This window comes from Magallana gigas, chromosome 7 (assembly GCF_963853765.1).
Source record: "Magallana gigas chromosome 7, xbMagGiga1.1, whole genome shotgun sequence".
Taxonomy (NCBI): Eukaryota; Metazoa; Mollusca; class Bivalvia; order Ostreida; family Ostreidae; genus Magallana; species Magallana gigas.
Window position 1 is genome coordinate 35,992,419 of NC_088859.1, and position 20,524 is coordinate 36,012,942.

General features: G+C 33.4%; 1 protein-coding gene across 1 annotated transcript; it reads right to left on the bottom strand.

Annotated features, from left to right (window-relative positions):
- Positions 1–453: 453 nt before the first annotated feature.
- Positions 454–19,937, bottom strand: LOC105322274 (DIS3-like exonuclease 1). Its single transcript, XM_011420917.4, has 22 exons — positions 19,512–19,937; positions 17,545–17,684; positions 16,584–16,735; positions 16,367–16,448; positions 15,922–16,066; positions 14,460–14,589; positions 13,929–14,080; positions 13,611–13,732; positions 12,959–13,216; positions 12,577–12,725; positions 12,216–12,407; positions 11,890–11,992; positions 11,681–11,775; positions 11,357–11,513; positions 11,049–11,144; positions 10,637–10,789; positions 10,304–10,453; positions 10,043–10,147; positions 2,677–2,819; positions 2,395–2,566; positions 1,270–1,410; positions 454–820 (listed from the first exon to the last, which is right to left on the bottom strand). Exons 1-22 carry the CDS (start codon positions 19,663–19,665, stop codon positions 656–658), a joined length of 3,156 nt encoding a protein of 1,051 aa, XP_011419219.3. The 5' UTR covers positions 19,666–19,937; the 3' UTR covers positions 454–655.
- Between the last annotated feature and the right edge of the window lie 587 nt (positions 19,938–20,524).

Below are 20,524 nucleotides of genomic sequence, written 5' to 3' on the forward strand. Positions count from 1 at the left end.
TTTTAACCAACGGACAGAATTTGATGAGTCTTGTAGTTAAGACCATACAGTGAAGAACTGCAGTATTAATTGAAATTCTGATTCCTTTTTTTCATGAGAGTTGTGTTCTTTCTTTCTCAGTACTTGTAATATTGAATGCATACATTTAACATTAGTCAATAAATAATATAAACATGGGGTATGTGAGGTGCTTACATTGTCTTTCATCTGTGTATACTGATAGAGGAGATCATAATATGATTACACAAAACTAGCAGTAAATATGGTATGAGTATAAAATTCATGATCAAATGGTAATCAGACATAAAACATCATTTTGAAGTAATACCTTTAAAAAACTGGGCTAAAGAAATTAAATACTATATATAGGTACTCAATGTAACAGATTATTGCCATTAAGACACCAGGTATACCTATCATTAAAATAATATGAAAATAATAATAGATAGGGAATGTTATTTCACCTTTTATTTGTATTCAAAGTATAATTAACTTACATGCATTTCATTTTTCAAACATTCATGAAGATTGCACACACCAATTTCGAGAAAATGATATTAATACCGGGTATACCGTATATTTCACTTCATATTTCATAAACATATTTGCTATGAATAATAAATTATGCAGAAATGGACATCAGTTGATCCTTGTGCTAACTAATTGGTTTTTTGGCCATCTCCTTAAATGACTCAAATAATGAATACAAGCTTTCACTTTCTGGAGTCTGACCAAATTCTGCCTTCAGTGAGTGGAACTGGTGGCCCTGATCCTCTGATGAGGACTGTGTCCGCTTCTCCTCAGCAACGGCTCGCACCTCCTAATAAAATGTCATGTAAATATTTTTATTATGGATTTGTTAGATTAATTGTATTCATGTTTCTCAGAACCATATTATTGTATGGGACAAGAGGAAGGATTTTGTTTGTAAAACTAGCCCATGAACTTATGACAGGGACACAGTACCTATTGTAAATCAGGTTCATAAATGTGTCATGATATTTTGCTATAGAGCATAAATTTAAAACAGGATGTAATTTCCTAATATAAAAAGGATTCGATTAGGTACTTAACTTACATTATAATAAACTTAAGAAAATCATAATACATGCAATTAATGATTTCATTTTCAATAAATTTACGATGAAAATTTACGATATGTTCCTATAAATTATCTCAACAAGTACTGTACACTATTTAAAGGATTTCTCAAAATATTGAAACATTATTCCAATAAAAAATGTTTCTAATAAACACAACAAAATATACCTGAATAATGGCCTGTTTTTGGTTTTTTGACATCTTCTCTGTAGTTGGAATATCTTGATCCAATGCGTAGCCCTCAGTGGAGATGAGCTCGAGTTTGAGGGAGGAAGCATGGGCCCTGGAACTATTTGGTATTATTTTGACCTATCAAAATTAAGGTAAATGTACAAAGTCCTTCATGATTTAAAATATGTCTGTATCCTCCCAACGCCATCAACAGATTTGAAGTTTGTTTGAATCAGACTTTAAAATACATGTATAAACAAAATTACAAATAGCAAAAACAATTAAATATGAAATCCTATCTATGAGCATGTGTATAAGCTCTCACATATGTGTGTAAAATGTATCTAATACATATATTATTATAACAGTAACTGATCCAAAAAGTCGGATCACGTCGAGTTGCCAAGCGCCTGGCAATGAGACATGATGCAGCTTTTTGGATCAAGTTACTGTTATAATGATAAATTTATGATATACCCTTTTCCATTTAAAAGTTTTAATTACAAAACTATCTTTTTAAAATCAACTGAGGATATGACGTTTACTTATATAACAAAGCTATTTTGAAACAAACTCTATCAAAATGTGCTAAAATACAGACATTATTTGATGTGTACTATGTCATCAGTATCAGAGAGTGGTGATATCGAATTGGAAAACCACAGTGTGGCGATCCAGAAAATCGGATCACACTCTGTAAAATCGACAGCACCAAGAAGAGAAAATTGATGGGTATATAATAAACTATATTATCACACTGTCATAAACAGTGTTTAGATTCAATGATCAAGTAACAAGAAACACAGAGAAACAGTGCATACATTTGTGAAAAGTTTTAACCATTGTTTATATTCTATCCATCCTCTTTAAAGGTATACATATTCTCTTAAAGGATCTTAAAAGATAAATATCCTAGGATATATATTCTCCATTTAACTAAGAATTCAAGTAATCTGTGCTAGCACTAGTTAAAATTTTGCATGCAGATTTGGGGAAAGGAAAGTTAATGACTCAGTCTGACACACGTAATAATGCCACTCCCTTTACTGCGTTCAGAATTCAGGTGAATCAATTACAGGTATGTGAGAAGAAACCATTTTCAAGGGTGATAATTCTACTGACCGTGATGTGATCCAGTAATGTAAATGTCATAGAGCCGACCAGACTGTTGACACTGACGCTGCCCTCAGACTTTGTAATGCTGCCACCTGTCCATTCAGACTGACCAGATTCCTGTACATATAAAACTTGGCCATCCTTGTTCCTTAAATAGACTGGCGCTCTTATGCCATACCTATAGCGGGGGAAAATGATTATTTTTTTTTACTACAATGCTGGTTAACATGTACATGTATACTGAAATCATCAACTGTAAGTTCTGAACTATTATTGTTTAATGTTTACCTTGGCACAAAAACCATGAGACCATTGGCTCTGATCTGAAATATGATGGCATCCGCTCTACAGCACTCATTGTTCAGGTCTTTTTGTTTGAAGTACAAATACTGAAACAGTTCCTGTGAATCTCTCTGTGCATTCTGTGCTGCCTGAAAATTGTAAATCCAATTCTTTAATATTATGTTTGTTCTGTCCATTGTGATTAAACTGATTGATGTCTTGCAGTAGGATTTAATATAAACTGCCAAAATGAGCCAATAATAACCCACAGAAACTCTTGCTATCTGTTTCATACCTGCAACTATGAATTTATGGTGTGATGAACTGTGTTGTAATTACACTGTTCTATCTTTCTGTCATGGTGTGATTGTTCTGTACTGATATTATTTCATAGTGTGATTAAACTGTAATTATATTTTGTCATGGTGAGATTACACAATACTGATATTCTGCTTTGATGTGATTACACTGTACTGACATTCTGTTATGATATGATTACTCTGTACTGATACTCTGTTATGATGTGATTACAGTGAACTAATTTTCTGTAATTATGTGATTACATTGTCCAAATTTTACGTCACAATGCATGTATGACATTACACTACAGTGTACATTGACATGCTGTAATTATGTAATTACACTGTATTGATATTCTGTCATGGTGTGATGAGACTGTACTGATATTCTGTCATTGTGTATGCATGACATTACATTATGCTGTAATGTTGTGATTACACTAACTGATATTAGCTCATGGTGTATGTATGACATTACATTATGCTGTAATGCTGTGATTACACTATACTGATATTCTGTCATGGTGTGATTACACTGTATTGATACTCAGTCATATGATTACACTGTTCTGATATTCTGTCATGATGTGATTACACTTTGCTGATATTCTGTCATGGTGTGATTACACCATTTACTATTCTGTCATGGTGCATGTATGGCATAACACTCTTTTGATATGCTGTTTTGATATCATTACACTTAAATGTACTGATATTCTGTCATGATGTGATCAAAATTTACTGATATTCTGTCATGATGTAAACATGGTATTACACTATGCTGAAATGATCTTATTACACTATACCACTATTCTGTTCTGGTGTGATTACACTGTTTTGATATTCCGTCCTGATGTAATAACACTGACCTAAAAATCTGTCATGGTGCATGCCACACATTACACTATATTGATATGCTGTTATAATCTCCTTTAAAACTCATGATATTCAGTCATGATGTGATTATATTGTACTGATATTCTGTCATGATGTGATTACACTATCCTAATATTATATCATGGTGCATGTATGACATTACACTACATTGATATGTTGTAATGTTGTTAATTACACTGTACTGATATTCTGTCATTGTGTATGCATGACATTACATTATGCTGTGATGTTGTGATTACACTAACTGATTTTCAGTCATGGTGTTTGTATGGCATTACATTATGCTGTAATGCTGTGATTACACTATACTGATATTCTGTCATTTTGTGATTACACTGTACTGATACTCAGTCATGATATGATTACCCTGTTCTGATATTTTGTCATAATGTGATCACAGTTTGCTGATATTCTGTCATGGTGTAATTACACCCTTTAATATTCTGTCATGGCATTACACTATGTGTAATGATGTTAAAACTCTTACATGTACTGATATTCTGTCATGATGTATGCAAGCCATTACACTATGTGGTAATGATGCTATTACACTATACTAATATTCTGTTCTGGTGTGATTACACTGTTTTGATTTTCTGTGATGATGTAATAACACTAACCTAATTATCTGTCATGGTGCATGTCACACATTATACTATGTTGATATGCTGTTAAATTTACATCTACCAAGTATCATTTTCTCCATTTCTTATGGAAATAGTTAAATTATAACTCTATAGAAACAGCCAGACTGTTGCTACCTTCATATCCCAAATGAATCACCAAACAAAGCAGTTTTAAAATTGTTTAAATAAGTTCCTTTACAAGCACTGATATTCAGTCATGATGTGAATACACTACTGATATTTTGTTATTATTTGAGTACATTAAACTGATATTCTGTCATGGTGTGATTAAACTGTACTGATATTCTGCCATGGTGTGATTACATTTTTCTGATCTTCAGTCATGATATAATTATACTGTCCTAATAACCGGTCATGGTGCATGTATCAAATGACACTTCCTTAATATGCTGTTATAATTTCCTTACACAGTTCTGATATTTTGTTATGATGTGATTACTGTGTACCGATTTTCATTCATATTGTGATAACACTGTACTGATATTCTGCAATACTGTGATTTCACTGTTTTGATATTCTGTCATAAATTATTTACAGCATACTGATTTTCAGTCATGGTGTGATTACAGTGTACTGATATTTAGTCATGGTGTGATTACAGTGTACTTACATTTAGTCATGGTGTGATTACAGTGTACTGATATTCAGTAATGTTGGGATTACTGTTTACTTACATTTAGTCATGGTGTGATTACAGTGTACTGATATTCAGTAATGTTGGGATTACTGTTTACTTACATTTAGTCATGGTGTGATTACAGTGTACTTACATTTAGTCATAGTGTGATTACAGTGTACTGATATTTATTCATGGTGTGATTACAGTGTACTGATATTCAGTCATGGTGTGATTACAGTATACTTACATTTAGTAATGGTGTGATTACAGTGTACTGATATTCAGTAGTGTTGGGATTACTGTGTACTTACATTTAGTCATGGTGTGATTACAGTGTATCTACATTTAGTCATGGTGTGATTACAGTGTACTTACATTTATTCATGGTGTGATTACAGTGTACTGATATTGAGTCATGGTGTGATTACAGTGTACTGATATTGAGTCATGGTGTGATTACAGTGTACTGATATTGAGTCATGGTGTGATTACAGTGTACTGATATTCAGTCATGGTGTGATTACAGTGTACTTACATTTATTCATGGTGTGATTACAGTGTACTTACATTTAGTCATGGTGTGATTACAGTGTACTGATATTTAGTCATGGTGTGATTACAGTGTACTGATATTCAGTCATGGTGTGATTACAGTGTACTGATATTCAGTAATGTTGGGATTACTGTGTACTTACATTTAGTCATGGTGTGATTACAGTGTATTTACATTTAGTCATGGTGTGACTACAGTGTACTTATATTGAGTCATGGTGTGATTACAGTGTACTGATATTCAGTCATGGTGTGATTACAGTGTACTTACATTTATTCATGGTGTGATAACAGTGTACTTACATTTATTCATGGTGTGATTACAGTGTACTGATATTTTTTTAGTCATGGTGTGATTACAGTGTACTTATATTGAGTCATGGTGTGATTACAGTGTACTGATATTCAGTCATGGTGTGATTACAGTGTACTTACATTTATTCATGGTGTGATAACAGTGTAATTACATTTATTCATGGTGTGATTACAGTGTACTGATATTTAGTCATGGTGTAATTACAGTGTACTGATATTCAGTCATGGTGTGATTACAGTGTACTGATATTCAGTCATGGTGTGATTACAGTATACTTACATTTAGTCATGGTGTGATTACAGTGTACTGATATTCAGTAATGTTGGGATTACTGTGTACTTACATTTAGTCATGGTGTGATTACAGTGTATTTACATTTAGTCATGGTGTGATTACAGTGTACTTACATTTATTCATGGTGTGATTACAGTGTACTGATATTCAGTCATGGTGTGATTACAGTGTACTTACATTTATTCATGGTGTGATTACAGTGTACTGATATTCAGTCATGGTGTGATTACAGTGTACTTACATTTAGTCATGGTCTGATTAGAGTGTACTTTCATTTAGTCATGGTGTGATTACAGTGTACTGATATATATTTACAATATCCAGTGTCTTTGCGTATGATAACACTACGTATCGATTTTGTACTATATAACTCATAATACAAATGACGCCAAATTGAGGCGCCAGCGGGGTTTGTTTATTTATATTTGAATATTTAATCGTACGATGGCCTAAAATTATATAAATATAAGTAATAAGGAATCATTCTTTGAATATTATGAGGTGATAATTTCAGTCGGGGCATGATCAAATCTATCATAAAGCCCTTCGGGCTTTATTGGATTTGATCACCCCCCGACCAAAATTATCACCTCATAATACTCAAAGAATACAGTGTACTGGTATTTAGTCATGGTGTGATTACAGTGTACTGATATTCAGTCATGGTGTGATTACAGTGTACTTACATTTAGTCATGGTGTGATTACAGTGTACTTACATTTAGTCATGGTGTGATTACAGTGTACTTACATTAAGTCATGGTGTGATTACAGTGTACTGATATTTAGTCATGGTGTGATTACAGTGTACTGATATTTAGTCATGGTGTGATTACAGTGTACTTACATTTAGTCATGGTGTGATTACTGTGTACTGATATTTAGTCAAATTGTGATTACAGTGTACTGATATGTAGTCATGGTGTGATTACAGTGTACTGATATTTAGTCAAGGTGTGATTATAGTGTACTGGTATTTAGTCATGGTGTGATTACAGTGTACTGATATTCAGTCATGGTGTGATTACAGTGTACTTACATTTAGTCATGGTGTGATTACAGTGAACTTACATTTAGTCATAGTGTGATTATGTACAGTATACTGATATTTAGTCATGGTGCTATTAAAGTGTACTGATTTTCAGTAAGTGTGTGATAACAGTGCACTCATATTCAGTCATGGTGTGTTTATAGTGCTAGTATTTTGCCTTGCTGTAATTACAGTGTACTAAATTTTAGTCATGGTGTGATTATAGTGTACTGATTTTCAGTCATGTTGTATGTATGGCATTACATTATGCTGTAATGCTGTGATTACACTAAACTGATATTCTGTCATTGTGTGATTACACTGTACTGATACTCAGTCATGATATGATTACCCTGTTCTGATATTTTGTCATAATGTGATCACAGTTTGCTGATATTCTGTCATGGTGTTATTACACCCTTTAATATTCTGTCATGGCATTACACTATGTGTAATGATGTTAAAACTCTTACATGTACTGATATTCTGTCATGATGTATGCAAGCCATTACACTATGTGGTAATGATGCTATTACACTATACTAATATTCTGTTCTGGTGTGATTACACTGTTTTGATTTTCTGTGATGATGTAATAACACTAACCTAATTATCTGTCATGGTGCATGTCACACATTATACTATGTTGATATGCTGTTAAATTTACATCTACCAAGTATCATTTTCTCCATTTCTTATGGAAATAGTTAAATTATAACTCTATAGAAACAGCCAGACTGTTGCTACCTTCATATCCCAAATGAATCACCAAACAAAGCAGTTTTAAAATTGTTTAAATAAGTTCCTTTACAAGCACTGATATTCAGTCATGATGTGAATACACTACTGATATTTTGTTATTATTTGAGTACATTAAACTGATATTCTGTCATGGTGTGATTAAACTGTACTGATATTCTGCCATGGTGTGATTACATTTTTCTGATCTTCAGTCATGATATAATTACACTGTCCTAAAAACCGGTCTTGGTGCATGTATCAAATGACACTTCCTTAATATGCTGTTATAATTTCCTTACACAGTTCTGATATTTTGTTATGATGTGATTACTGTGTACCGATTTTCATTCATATTGTGATAACACTGTACTGATATTCTGCAATACTGTGATTTCACTGTTTTGATATTCTGTCATGAATTATTTACAGTATACTGATTTTCAGTCATGGTGTGATTACAGTGTTCTGATATTCTGCTATGGTGTGATTACAGTGTACTTACATTTAGTCATGGTGTGATTACAATGTACTTACATTTAGTCATGGTGTGATTACAGTGTACTGATATTTAGTCATGGTGTGATTACAGTGTACTTACTTTAGTCATGGTGTGATTACAGTGTACTTACATTTAGTCATGGTGTGATTACAGTGTACTGATATTTAGTCATGGTGTGATTACAGTGTACATAATACAAATGACGCCAAATTGAGGCGCCAGCGGGGTTTGTTTATTTATATTTGAATATTTAATCGTACGATGGCCTAAAATTATATAAATATAAGTAATAAGGAATCATTCTTTGAATATTATGAGGTGATAATTTCAGTCGGGGCATGATCAAATCTATCATAAAGCCCTTCGGGCTTTATTGGATTTGATCACCCCCCGACCAAAATTATCACCTCATAATACTCAAAGAATGATTCTTTATTCCTTATTTAGTCATGGTGTGATTACAGTGTACTGATATTTAGTTCTGGTGTTATTAAAGTGTACTGCTGTTTAGTCGTGGCGTGATTACGGTGTACTGCTGTTTAGTCGTGGTGTGATTACAGTGTACTGATATTCTGCTATGGTGTGATTACAGTGTACTTACATTTAGTCATGGTGTGATTACAGTGTACTTACATTAAGTCATGGTGTGATTACAGTGTACTGATTTTCAGTAAGAGTGTTTTAACAGTGCACTAATATTCAGTCATGGTGTGTTTATAGGGTTAGTATTTTGCCATGCTGTAATTACAGTGTACTGAATTTTAGTCATGGTGTGATTATAGTGTACTGATTTTCAGTCATGGAGCATGTATGGCATTGTATTATACTGTAATGATGTGATTACACTTTACTGTCATGGTGTGATTACACTGTTCTGATCTTCAGTCATGAAGTTATTACACTGTCTTAATAATATGTCATGGTGCATGCATTACATTACACTAAGTTGATATGATGTTATAATTTTCTTACACTGTACTGATATTATGTCATGATGTGATTACACTACTAATACCCAGTCATGGTTTGGTTACAGTCTACTGATATTCAGTCATGGTGTGAATAAAAAGTACTGATATTCAGTCATAGAGTGATGACAGTGTACTGATATTCTGCTATGGTGTGAATAAAAAGTACTGATATGCTACTGATATTCAGTCATTGTGTTATTAATGGTTCTAATATTTTGCCATGGTGTAATTATACTGTACTGATAATCAGTCTTAATGTGATTACACTGTACGGATATTCTGTCATGGTGTAATTACTGTGCACTGATATTCAGTCATTATGTGATTACACTGTACTGATATTCTGTCATGGTGTAATTATCTGATTTAGGCTAAAAAGATTTGGTAGATTCTATAAGTATTCAGCACAATGCTTATTGTATTTCGGCTGTATTTTCTATCCTTTTTCTAATACCCAAGTAAGCTATTGAAAATTCTAAAGAAGGATAATTTTTCAAAATGTGTTTACCCTGTGTTGATGATTGATATGTTCACTTAGTTCATCCAATTCTTGGTTGCCTGGTAACCCTTCTGATCCCTCTGCAAGCACAGCTGCCATTAATTGTCGATGAACCTGTAGTCAAAATGAAAAGCAAACAAAAAGTGCAAAAAATCTACAGCATACATACATGTATATAATTTGTATAATAAAATTGCATTGAATTTATATTGTACATATTCAGTCTTATATATTTCATCTAATAGAGGCTGTATAACAAGAACTACAGACCAGTACATCTGCATATCTTCTGATGGGGGAGGTAAAGTGTGTGTAGTAGTCTAAAGCCAAGCCATAATGGAAATACTGGTCCCTTGGAAGAGAACCAGTTGAAAAGTAAGAGGCCACGGACATCGCCTGAGTAGCCAACATTCTTAGAATCTACAACACCAAAAAAGATCAAGCATTGCCCAATTATAAGAATGACACAGTGCAACTGAATTAACCAATTTCTCTAATTATAAAAATATACAAGTATCTATTACTAATATACATGTAGTTCTGAAAATATAATGGTGACTGCATTTGTTGCATTATGATGCAAATTTTAAAACTTCTACTGACCTTGTTTATTACAGGGTCCTTGGAATCCACACATCTATCCAGTGTTTCAGCCAGGGCTTTGTTTGAGGATGTTTTGACATCAAAACCTTTGGATTTGGCACAATTTTTCAGATTTTCAAACTGTTCTCTCTTAGGTAAGGGATGATGTCTTAACTGAAATAACATGTAACCACAACTTTTTTAATAATATGCAGATGATGATGATGATAAGGATATTCAAAATATTTACTTGCTTATTTCTTATCAATCGAACAACTTAATGTCTACAGTAAAAATAAATATCTGATTTAATGTTTAACCATTTCATTACATATCATGATATGATATTAGATATCATAAGCTGCTTGCGTGTGTATTATGGTTTTCTAAATAATCTAGTGCTCATTTATTTATTATTTATGATGTTACATACCAAAGCTTGGTTTGGGAACACCTCTACTATCTTTTTAGCTACCCAATGGTTGGCAAAGATCATACACTCTGCAATGGTGTCATGGATTTCTAAATGCTGAAATAGAATTTTCAATAAAAATGAGAATCATATGAGGTTCTTTAAACCAAAAGTTTAATAAAGGGTGAAGTCTAATTGACTGGAATACCGTATCTGTTTTAAATCCAGTAGAGATTTTTTCCCTCATATGAAGGGCTTTAATATAAGAGCTTTATGTTAAGGCCATATTAATTCATAAAGCTTCCTTGACATGGCAGGATAAATCTTACATCTTTGGGGTTGAGGTCCTCCACACTCTTTGTCTCCGTCAGTTGGACCTGCACCTCCACACTCTCCAGCTCCAGGGCACCTCCACTCACCCTGCGGGCCTTCAGACACCTCGCTACTCTCATCAACAGAGTCACAGCACAGCGCAACTCTTCAACTCTGTCAATGCATAAACACAATAAAACCAAAAAATGTGTGTTTGATCTGAATTTTATCTGAATTAACTTGTACCTCACTGGGAAAATTAAAAATTGTATATTTCTCAAACAGGCAGGTCAGAATTTACATTTCTCAAAGACAAAATTGTGGTTTTCTTGAATATTTACCTTTTCTCTGTCTCCTTCTCAAGCATGTTTTGTAGTTCTGGAACATTTTTAACAATTTCTGTCAAGGATATTCCATCATGCATTGCCTGTGCCATCTGTGAATACAGACAGGATACATCATAATGTATGTAGCAAACTGATATTGACACAATGATTGGTACTTTAAACTTTAAGGAAGACTCTCTTTCAGACTTATCCAAATTGTGTACCTCATAGAATAGCTTATAGCTGGATCGGATAATTGTTTTCCCATACCAGACATCTACAACCTCAAAGTTCTTATCCAGCTCCCATATAACACTCATGGCATATCTAATGTTCGAATGAAATAAATAGGTGTAAATCATTTATCAATTACATCAACATACATCCCAACATTTGTTGATAAATATAAATCCCTTTCCCTTTTATGTCAAAAGAAAAACCAAACACTACATACAAAAAGACAAAAAAATTTCATGCTACCTAATATATATATGTACATGTAAACTCTGCTCAAACACAGTATATACAAAAATTTCAGATTTTACACTACCTATCCACACCACTGATCAGTGAACACAGGTTGGCACTTAGTATCCCTGGTAACATGTCATAGCGCCGGTCAGCCAGGTACACTGTGGTTGACCGACTCTTGGCCTCCATGTCTGTCAACGAGTCAGGCTTCACAAAGTGTGTGACGTCAGCAATGTGAACCCCCAATTCAAGGTTTCCATTAGCCAGCTCCCTGTCAACATCATCATCATTATTATTATTAATCAACATTTGTTATCATGATTTTTCATGGATAAAATTGAGTGAGAGTTCACAAAGTATGATATATGTCATATTTTTTTCTCCATTTTCCCATTATACCAGTTCAAAAACACATGACACATAATTGAAAATTTGCTAACCTAACAGACAAGGTATCATCCACATCTTCACAACCTTTAGGATCAATGGAGAAAATAAGATGAGAGGATCGTAAATCTCTACGCTTGTTGAGCTCCGCCTCCTCTATGCACCATGGATTGTCAGGTGTGTCCACAGGAAGCTCTTTCATCTATCAATCAAAAGAATTAAAACCTATATACATCAGTATTTCACTAGTGTTGGTTTTCCTTAATAGTGGGCTGGAAAAAATATCTTTTGGGGTATGCAGGATCATATATTTTTAGTAAAATCTAAAAATTAACACTCACTCAATTAGCAGTATGAAAATGTATAAAAAAAATTCATGTAAAAAAAATTGTTGTATAAACGTACAATGTATGTGTACCTTTACATGGACAGTACCTGTGCTTCAGAAAATGCTGAGACATGTATTGTATTTTCAAGAAGAATTGCTGATATTTCTGCCTCCAAATCCTCAATGGGTCCTAGAGTTTTCACAAAATGTCCATTTGGATACTGGGAGTCAATTTCCCATGAATCAATTCGAACTACAATTCTTTGATCTTTCAATTTCTCCACTTGCCTGGTACTGATGCGAATCTTTGGAATGCGATAATCCCAAGGAATGACTAAAACTTTACCTCCTTTTTCACTAACTTGCTAAAAGAGACACAAGGACACTTAAAAACCGTATCTGATTCAATATATACATTTGTAGCAGCAAATTAAAGTGTGACATTTTTGCCTAATACACTCAATTCAGCAAAATCATTTAGCGTACAAATAGTATAAAGTGTTGAAGTATTGGTCTTATCATTTTTACAATGTTGGTATGTTTTCTTATCAAGCAAAATTATTTTTATCGTCCAATTTTTCTAATTTTCAATTTGTTCACTATCAGGACAAATATTCTTCCAACAGTTTTAATATGCATAAAAAATGCTATCAAACTGTTATCAAAGTGTCCCACATTCTGACACAAACTGATATGTACAGTGACTGTAACGTATACCTGGATAAAATGTTTTATATATGGTAAACCAAATGAATGTACCTCATTGGAAGCAAATGAGGTGACATATTCCCTCCAATTCCTCTGTAGTATCCCCACCACACGGCCTGTGGGCATGACATTCTCATCTGTGGCACCATCCTCCTCATCTCCCTCCCCCTGACCTAGATACAAACAGTTCCACTAATGACAATGTCCTTGCTCTTAACATAATCACAAAATGGATTCTATATTTTCTATTAATCAAAAATTGATAAAACAGGAACTTAAGTTGAACTATAATGTATGGTTTATTACAAATATTGCATCCATGGAGGTCTAAATTTAAATCAGTACTAATTAATAAAAACCGACCCTGACCTTCCTGACTCTCCTTGATGACACTTGACCTTCCCCTCCACTCTGACCTTGGTAAGACCTCCACCACCACCAGGTCCCCGTGGACAGCCCGGTTTCTGGCCGGCATCCCATGTATCAGAATGTCCCTGTCATCTTCAACAGTGCTGCCAGATCTAAACAAAGATTTCTTGATACATTTATCCTATTGTTATCAACATTACACATAGCAGTACATATACATGGCTTGGACAGACAATATATGAAAGAATTAAGTAAAAAAATTAACAAAACACCATGCTTGAAATTTTTTACTTTTCTGTGGGATATACAGAGTAAAGCTTAAACATCTGCTTTCTTAACAATTTACTGTACTGGTATATTCTGTTATTATGTTGGGGCAGACTTTGTTTCTATAGATGCATTTACATTATAACATTACCTCTATTGAATCTACAATCTACATGGATATCAATTCCTTGTTTTTAACTGGGAATCTGCAGTACTTGAATAGATAATTACAAGCTGCAAGAATTCAATCATGAATATAAGCACCTCTTCTGTCTGACAAAAGCCTCCTGACCAGCATTGTTCCTGTTGACATTGATGTGACCTTGCACAAACCTTCCAGACTTGACCCCAGATTCTAAAATATCCAGAGGCAAATATCCTTTGTAGTCCTTTTCTGTGAATTAAAAAACAAGACGAGAAGATCTGAATTAGAAACTAAATTAATTTTCTTTATTCCTTTTTTTCTCACTTGAATAATTGATTGCATTTATTTTTGTATCAAAAGTAAATAGGCCTATTTCTCAATACATTATTTCCTTGGGAGTACATGTATTATATTCAACAGACATAAAACTAGAGGTACTGTGAGCAAGCTCACAATTGATACCCCCCGCTAAGAAAAAATCATAACTCATGTATTATTTTCTATGATAGAAATCATTGGATGAATCTATTTCACCATCCATTTTCTATAAATTACAACTGCTCTATTTTTTAAAACTGTTAATGCTAATATAAGTACACAGACCAATTTCTATTCTTTAAATTCCAATTTAGTTAAAGTTAACTGTTAATGCATGAGGACATTTGCATCCTTATGTAAACAAACATGACTGGAATCAAACAAAATTCCACATGTCAAGCAGCTATTTAATATAACCATTTTGAATTATTGGTATACTGAGCCCGATTTTTTTAAAAACAATGACCTTGAACTTCCTAAATTGACCTTGGGTCAAGGTCATGACACACCCTCAGGTTAAAAGCAATCTTGATCTGAATTAAGAACTTCCAATATTTGTCCATTAGAAAGATACGGAAAGGACATGAATTTTGCACTTTTTTACCAGTGACCTTGGCCTTGCCAGAATGACCTTGGGTCAAGATCATGACACAGCCTTAGGTCATAAGCAATCTTTGTGTGAACTGAGAAATTCAAATGTTTCTTCATAAGAAAGATATGGACCAGACACACATTTTGTACTTTTTCTGTCAGTGACCTTGACCTTGCCCAAATGACCTTGGGTCAAGGTCATGACACACCCTTAGGTCCTAAGCAATCTTTGTGTGAACTGAGAACTTCCAATGTTTCTCCATAAGAAAGATATGGACCGGACACGAATTTTGCACTTTTTCTGTCAGTGACCTTGACCTTGCTCGAATGACCTTGGTTCAAGGTCATGACACACCCTTAGGTCATAAGCAATCTTTGTGTGAAGTAAGAACTTCCAATGTTTCTTCATAAGAAAGATATGGACTGGACACGAATCGAACAGACAGACGGACAGACGGACGGACGGACGGACGGACGGACGGACGGACGGACGGACAGACGGACGGACGGACAAGGTGATTCCTATATACCCCCCCAAACTTCGTTTGCGGGGGGTATAATAATGAAACTTTTTAAATGTTTTTCCTTATGTGTTTTCACATCAACTTATTGGGTAGGGCTTCAGATGCAATAAATTTCCATTGAAATATATAGACTAGCATGTCTAATAACCTTTGACCTTGGTCTCTAATGAGGCGGTCAATGACTCATACAGCTCCATGACTTCTGGGATGTGAGATTGCCAGAATTTCCTCAGATACTCTTCCAGTGATAAAACAAACACATTCAATGTCTTGTTTCCATATTTTTCAATGGCCTAGATTAAAAAATCAATTTATTGTAAGATTTCTAGGTATTCAAGGGTATAGATAAGAAAATACAGCAAAAAGAACAATGACATAAAAAATTCTAATTAAACTAATGATATAACAACAAAGTTATTTGGACATTTGTTGGAATTTGTTATATACAGCCAAGTTTTGAAACAGATGTACAGAAGATACGCATTACCAGACATATACATGTATCTCATTAAAGAGGCACAATCAGTGTAAAACCCTCATTAAAATTGCTCTCTTTGTTCAGGAAGACACTAAATACATGTATACATTTATACCTGTTTATTTAGAGTGACCATGATAATTGGTTTCTGTGTTGCCAAGTGATGAAAATACCACTCTGCCGCAGCATATGTACTTCTGTAAATAGAATTTTAAAAAAAAAACCATTGTTATTAGCGAGCATACTCAAAGCTAAACATCTTCTAATGGTGGTAGGAGGAAACTAACGCTATTATTACATTTGCTATGGGTGAATAAGAGTGAATATCAAACCTAGTTTGCCAGTCACAAAGTGTTTCTCCCTCTTCCCTTTCACAATATGCATACTTCTGAAATTCATTGTGGAATATTATGGAAGCTTTGCGCTTATCTTTGACCAAATTCCTCAATCTGTTGTATAGGCGCTTACTTCCTTCATGCTGAACCTGTCAATAAAACACTGCATAAACCACTGCACAGATATTCAACTGTTTTTTGTCACATATATATAATGTAGAAAAAAATCTACAATTTTTAGAATAAATAAATACTTAAGATCAATTAAAAGGTTAATAAACTGCATGAACCATGTAAACACAAATTATAAGTGCTTTCCTTGCAAAAAGGCAATATTATGTAATCATGTATAAAGAACTATATATGATATTAGTCATATTTGGCCCCAATAATTCGCTATTTTTAAAGTGATTCAGGTACATTAATTTGTTGTGTTATTTTATAAAAGAGTTGACATAAAATATGTTTATCACCTATTTATTTGATTTTTATGCACTCACTGGCAATATATGACGTCAGCAGTGACACTATTTTCATTATTTTATCAAAATCAGTCAAAAATTTACATTTTTCATATCTTTTTTCGAATGGGAAATATAGAGCGACTCTTTGAACAAGAACGAACTTTTTGTCACTTATCAGTACTGGAGAGATACATCTTTGGTGAAAATATTTTGTTTGTTCAAGCAGTCGTTCAACGTTTCCTTAAATAAAAACTGCTTCAAAACAAGCTGTTTTATGCTTAAAATGCGAAAATGACGGGAAAAGGTAAACTTTAGGATGTCATATTTTTAAGTTGTGGGCACTAAAATCAAATTGAAAATTATGAAAAAACTTCAAATGTATATTTGTACAAATAAAACAAAGAATTACAGTAAAATGACAATATTCATTTAAGGGGGCCATTTTAGGCTCAAACCATATATAGTCCTTTGATCATATATATGTACAATCTTACTGAGTGAACCACAGTTTGAAGGAAGATTATTCCTGTAACCACAGGATTCTCCAAGACTTCTAGGAATTCTCGTGCTACTTGGCAGTCTGGTATGAGGTAGTGGTTGACATCAGCTGGCAACAAACTCAGCCCTCCATCACCTGTCAATATTTTTTAATCCAAATTAATTCTACCATTAATTACCAGTAAAATTCAAAATGCTCAGTGACACATAATATCAAACTCAGATCATCAAACTATTTATATAATTTTATGTCAACCTGAAAGAACCAAATATGGTGGGGCACATATATTTCTATGAAGGAATAACAAAGATTGTAAAGTTTTCATTCACCATATTAAAATATATATTATTTGATTTTTTTTCTCTTTTTTATACAACTTCACAAGTTGGGACCAATAAAGCCAATTTGGAATAAAACAATAAATCAGTGAAATAAAATTTTGAAATTAATTTGGCAAATATTTTGGTTTGATCTGCAATCAAATACCGGTACATAAAATGAAACAGTTTTAGTAAACAAGCCTTTCTTTAACACTAATGTATTGGAGATTGATCCCTTGGTAGATCCAAAATGTCTTGGGCCATCATAAAAAATGAAGTTGCCAATGGGTAGGTAAGTAGGTAAATATTTTTTTCTATAAGGGCATTATAAATTAAAATTAAAAAAAATAAATCATTTCATTTATTAATATAAAACTTATCAACATGACCAACTGCAAAGCATGTACCAATCAAATTTAAAACATATTTAACAATTTATTTATTTAATATTAAGTTCTTAATTTAACATTGTTTATTTAAAATCTAAACATGTTTGTTTCAAAGATGTGCATGGCCATAAATTCATTATCATTTCATTGTTGTTGTACATGTCAACTTAAATTCAAAGATAATTTCAATTCTAATGTACATGACAACTAAGTATTAATTAATTTCTCTCAAACTTCAGGAAAATTAGATTTCATTAAAAAAAAATTCTATTGTGGTAAAAAAAATTCAGTCGGCCAGATTTAATTGAGTTGGTCACAGGGGCTCGTCACGAAGTTTTTTCAACCTTTTATATCTACCACCTCTATACAATAAAATGTATTTTATAGTATAGAGGTGGTAGATATAAAAGGTTGAAAAAATTTCGTGACGAGCCCCTGTGAGTTGGTTGCATTTAGGGGAGTCTTGGTAAAATGGGTAGGCAAACCCAGGCCAGGGCAAAATAAAAGCCGGGGCAGATTGATATTTTTCAATTTTCTTTGTTAATAATCAACCAATCTACCGGTACTTGAAATTTTCAGGATATGTCCACAATCAGTATGGATCCGGTTTTAGTGACCCGGTTTTTCTTAAAAACTGTCATTAATCGAAGAATAATTATTTTCTGTTCAATAAATGACTATTTCTTATTAGTATTTCATATGTTTTACCGGAATTAAACGTGAAATGTTCAGTTTTGTCTTAAATAAGTCCACAAAACCGTAAAATGTCGACCCGGGTTTGCCTACCCATTTTACCAACTTGAAAATCAACAATCGTCGATAAATTTCTAAATACACATTATTTTGCATAAATATTTACAGCGAATACAGTTATACTGATTGTGGACATATCCTGAAAATTTCAAGTAGATTGGTTAATTTTTAACAAAAAAAAATTTGGGGAAACAAAGTTAATTTTTATGGCCTTGGGGATCAGTTTCATAAACTGTTGGTTTACCGTAAAAAGCTTGCTTCCCAAAGGTTGTTGTACATGTATTTGATGTATATTTATGGGGATTTATTACAAAAATTACTCAATGAAAAATTCCAAATGTTTGCACCGTGAATTTATATCCCATTTAGGGTATTATATCCTGTTTGGGGGATCCAACCTGTTAAATACAGGATATTAATTTTGAAATCAATATAATATTATTATATATGTGAAAAATAGAATTCAAACAGCTATCACCCAGGTAAGCAGCTGTACTTACCTGTGCTGTTTTGACAGTCACTGAGACAGAGAGGACTTTGACATGGAACATTCTCTCTCCTGTACACTTCCCTAACCACACTAATATTTCTTCCATGAACACTTCTGATCCTCAAAAATTTGTTGCTTTTTTCCAATTGATTATCATGGACCATGATTTTACTTCAAATTATTGTCTTTTAAGAATTTAAAGTTCAGAATGAGCTATCGGATGATAAACCATTTTTTCACATAGTTCAGACCATTTGTCTACATTTGTCTACAATCCCTTATGCATAGTCATATTCTGGAAACACTGGTACTGTGATATTTGCTCGTAAAGTCTCCCCAAAAATAGTGTCAACTAACTCTTGAATGATTACTTATAACCTGAGAAAATTCAGTTTTGATTTTTCGAAACAAGAAGTTGGACGGTGAAAGTAAACTAGAAACCAAACATAAGCGTTTCCGGAATTTTAAGTTATAAAAAAGTATTAAATTCAAACCGACAATAAACACAAACTTAGGAAAACAAAAAAACCCATACCCCCCCCCCCCCCCAAGAAAAAAGAAGAAAGGAAAAACATTTAGATCATCAAAACTGACTGTTGGGGTTACACGGTATACATGTAAAACAACCCGACCTCACGGTCACCACCTCAAGAATATTAAAAGACTTGTCAAACGACATACAATGTAGGACTATTCATACCAGCGATATACAAGAACAAATATAGACGATGGTGTGGAAATATGAAAATGTAACAGCCTTATACTTATATTAGAAGATAGACCGTTTTAAAGCCATCAATATAGACCGGAGTCATTAACATTGTCATACTTCAATGTAAATTGCAAAATGTTTAAACCAACAGCATGTGAAATCATCTGAAAGCCACAACATACTAACTGCCTGCCAACATGGTAGACGGAGCTGTGAAACACAGCTAGTAACTTTGGTCCTCGAACTAGCAAAATCCATGGATAGAGGAAGACAAGATTTGATCGTCCTAGAATTCTCGGAAGCCTTCGATA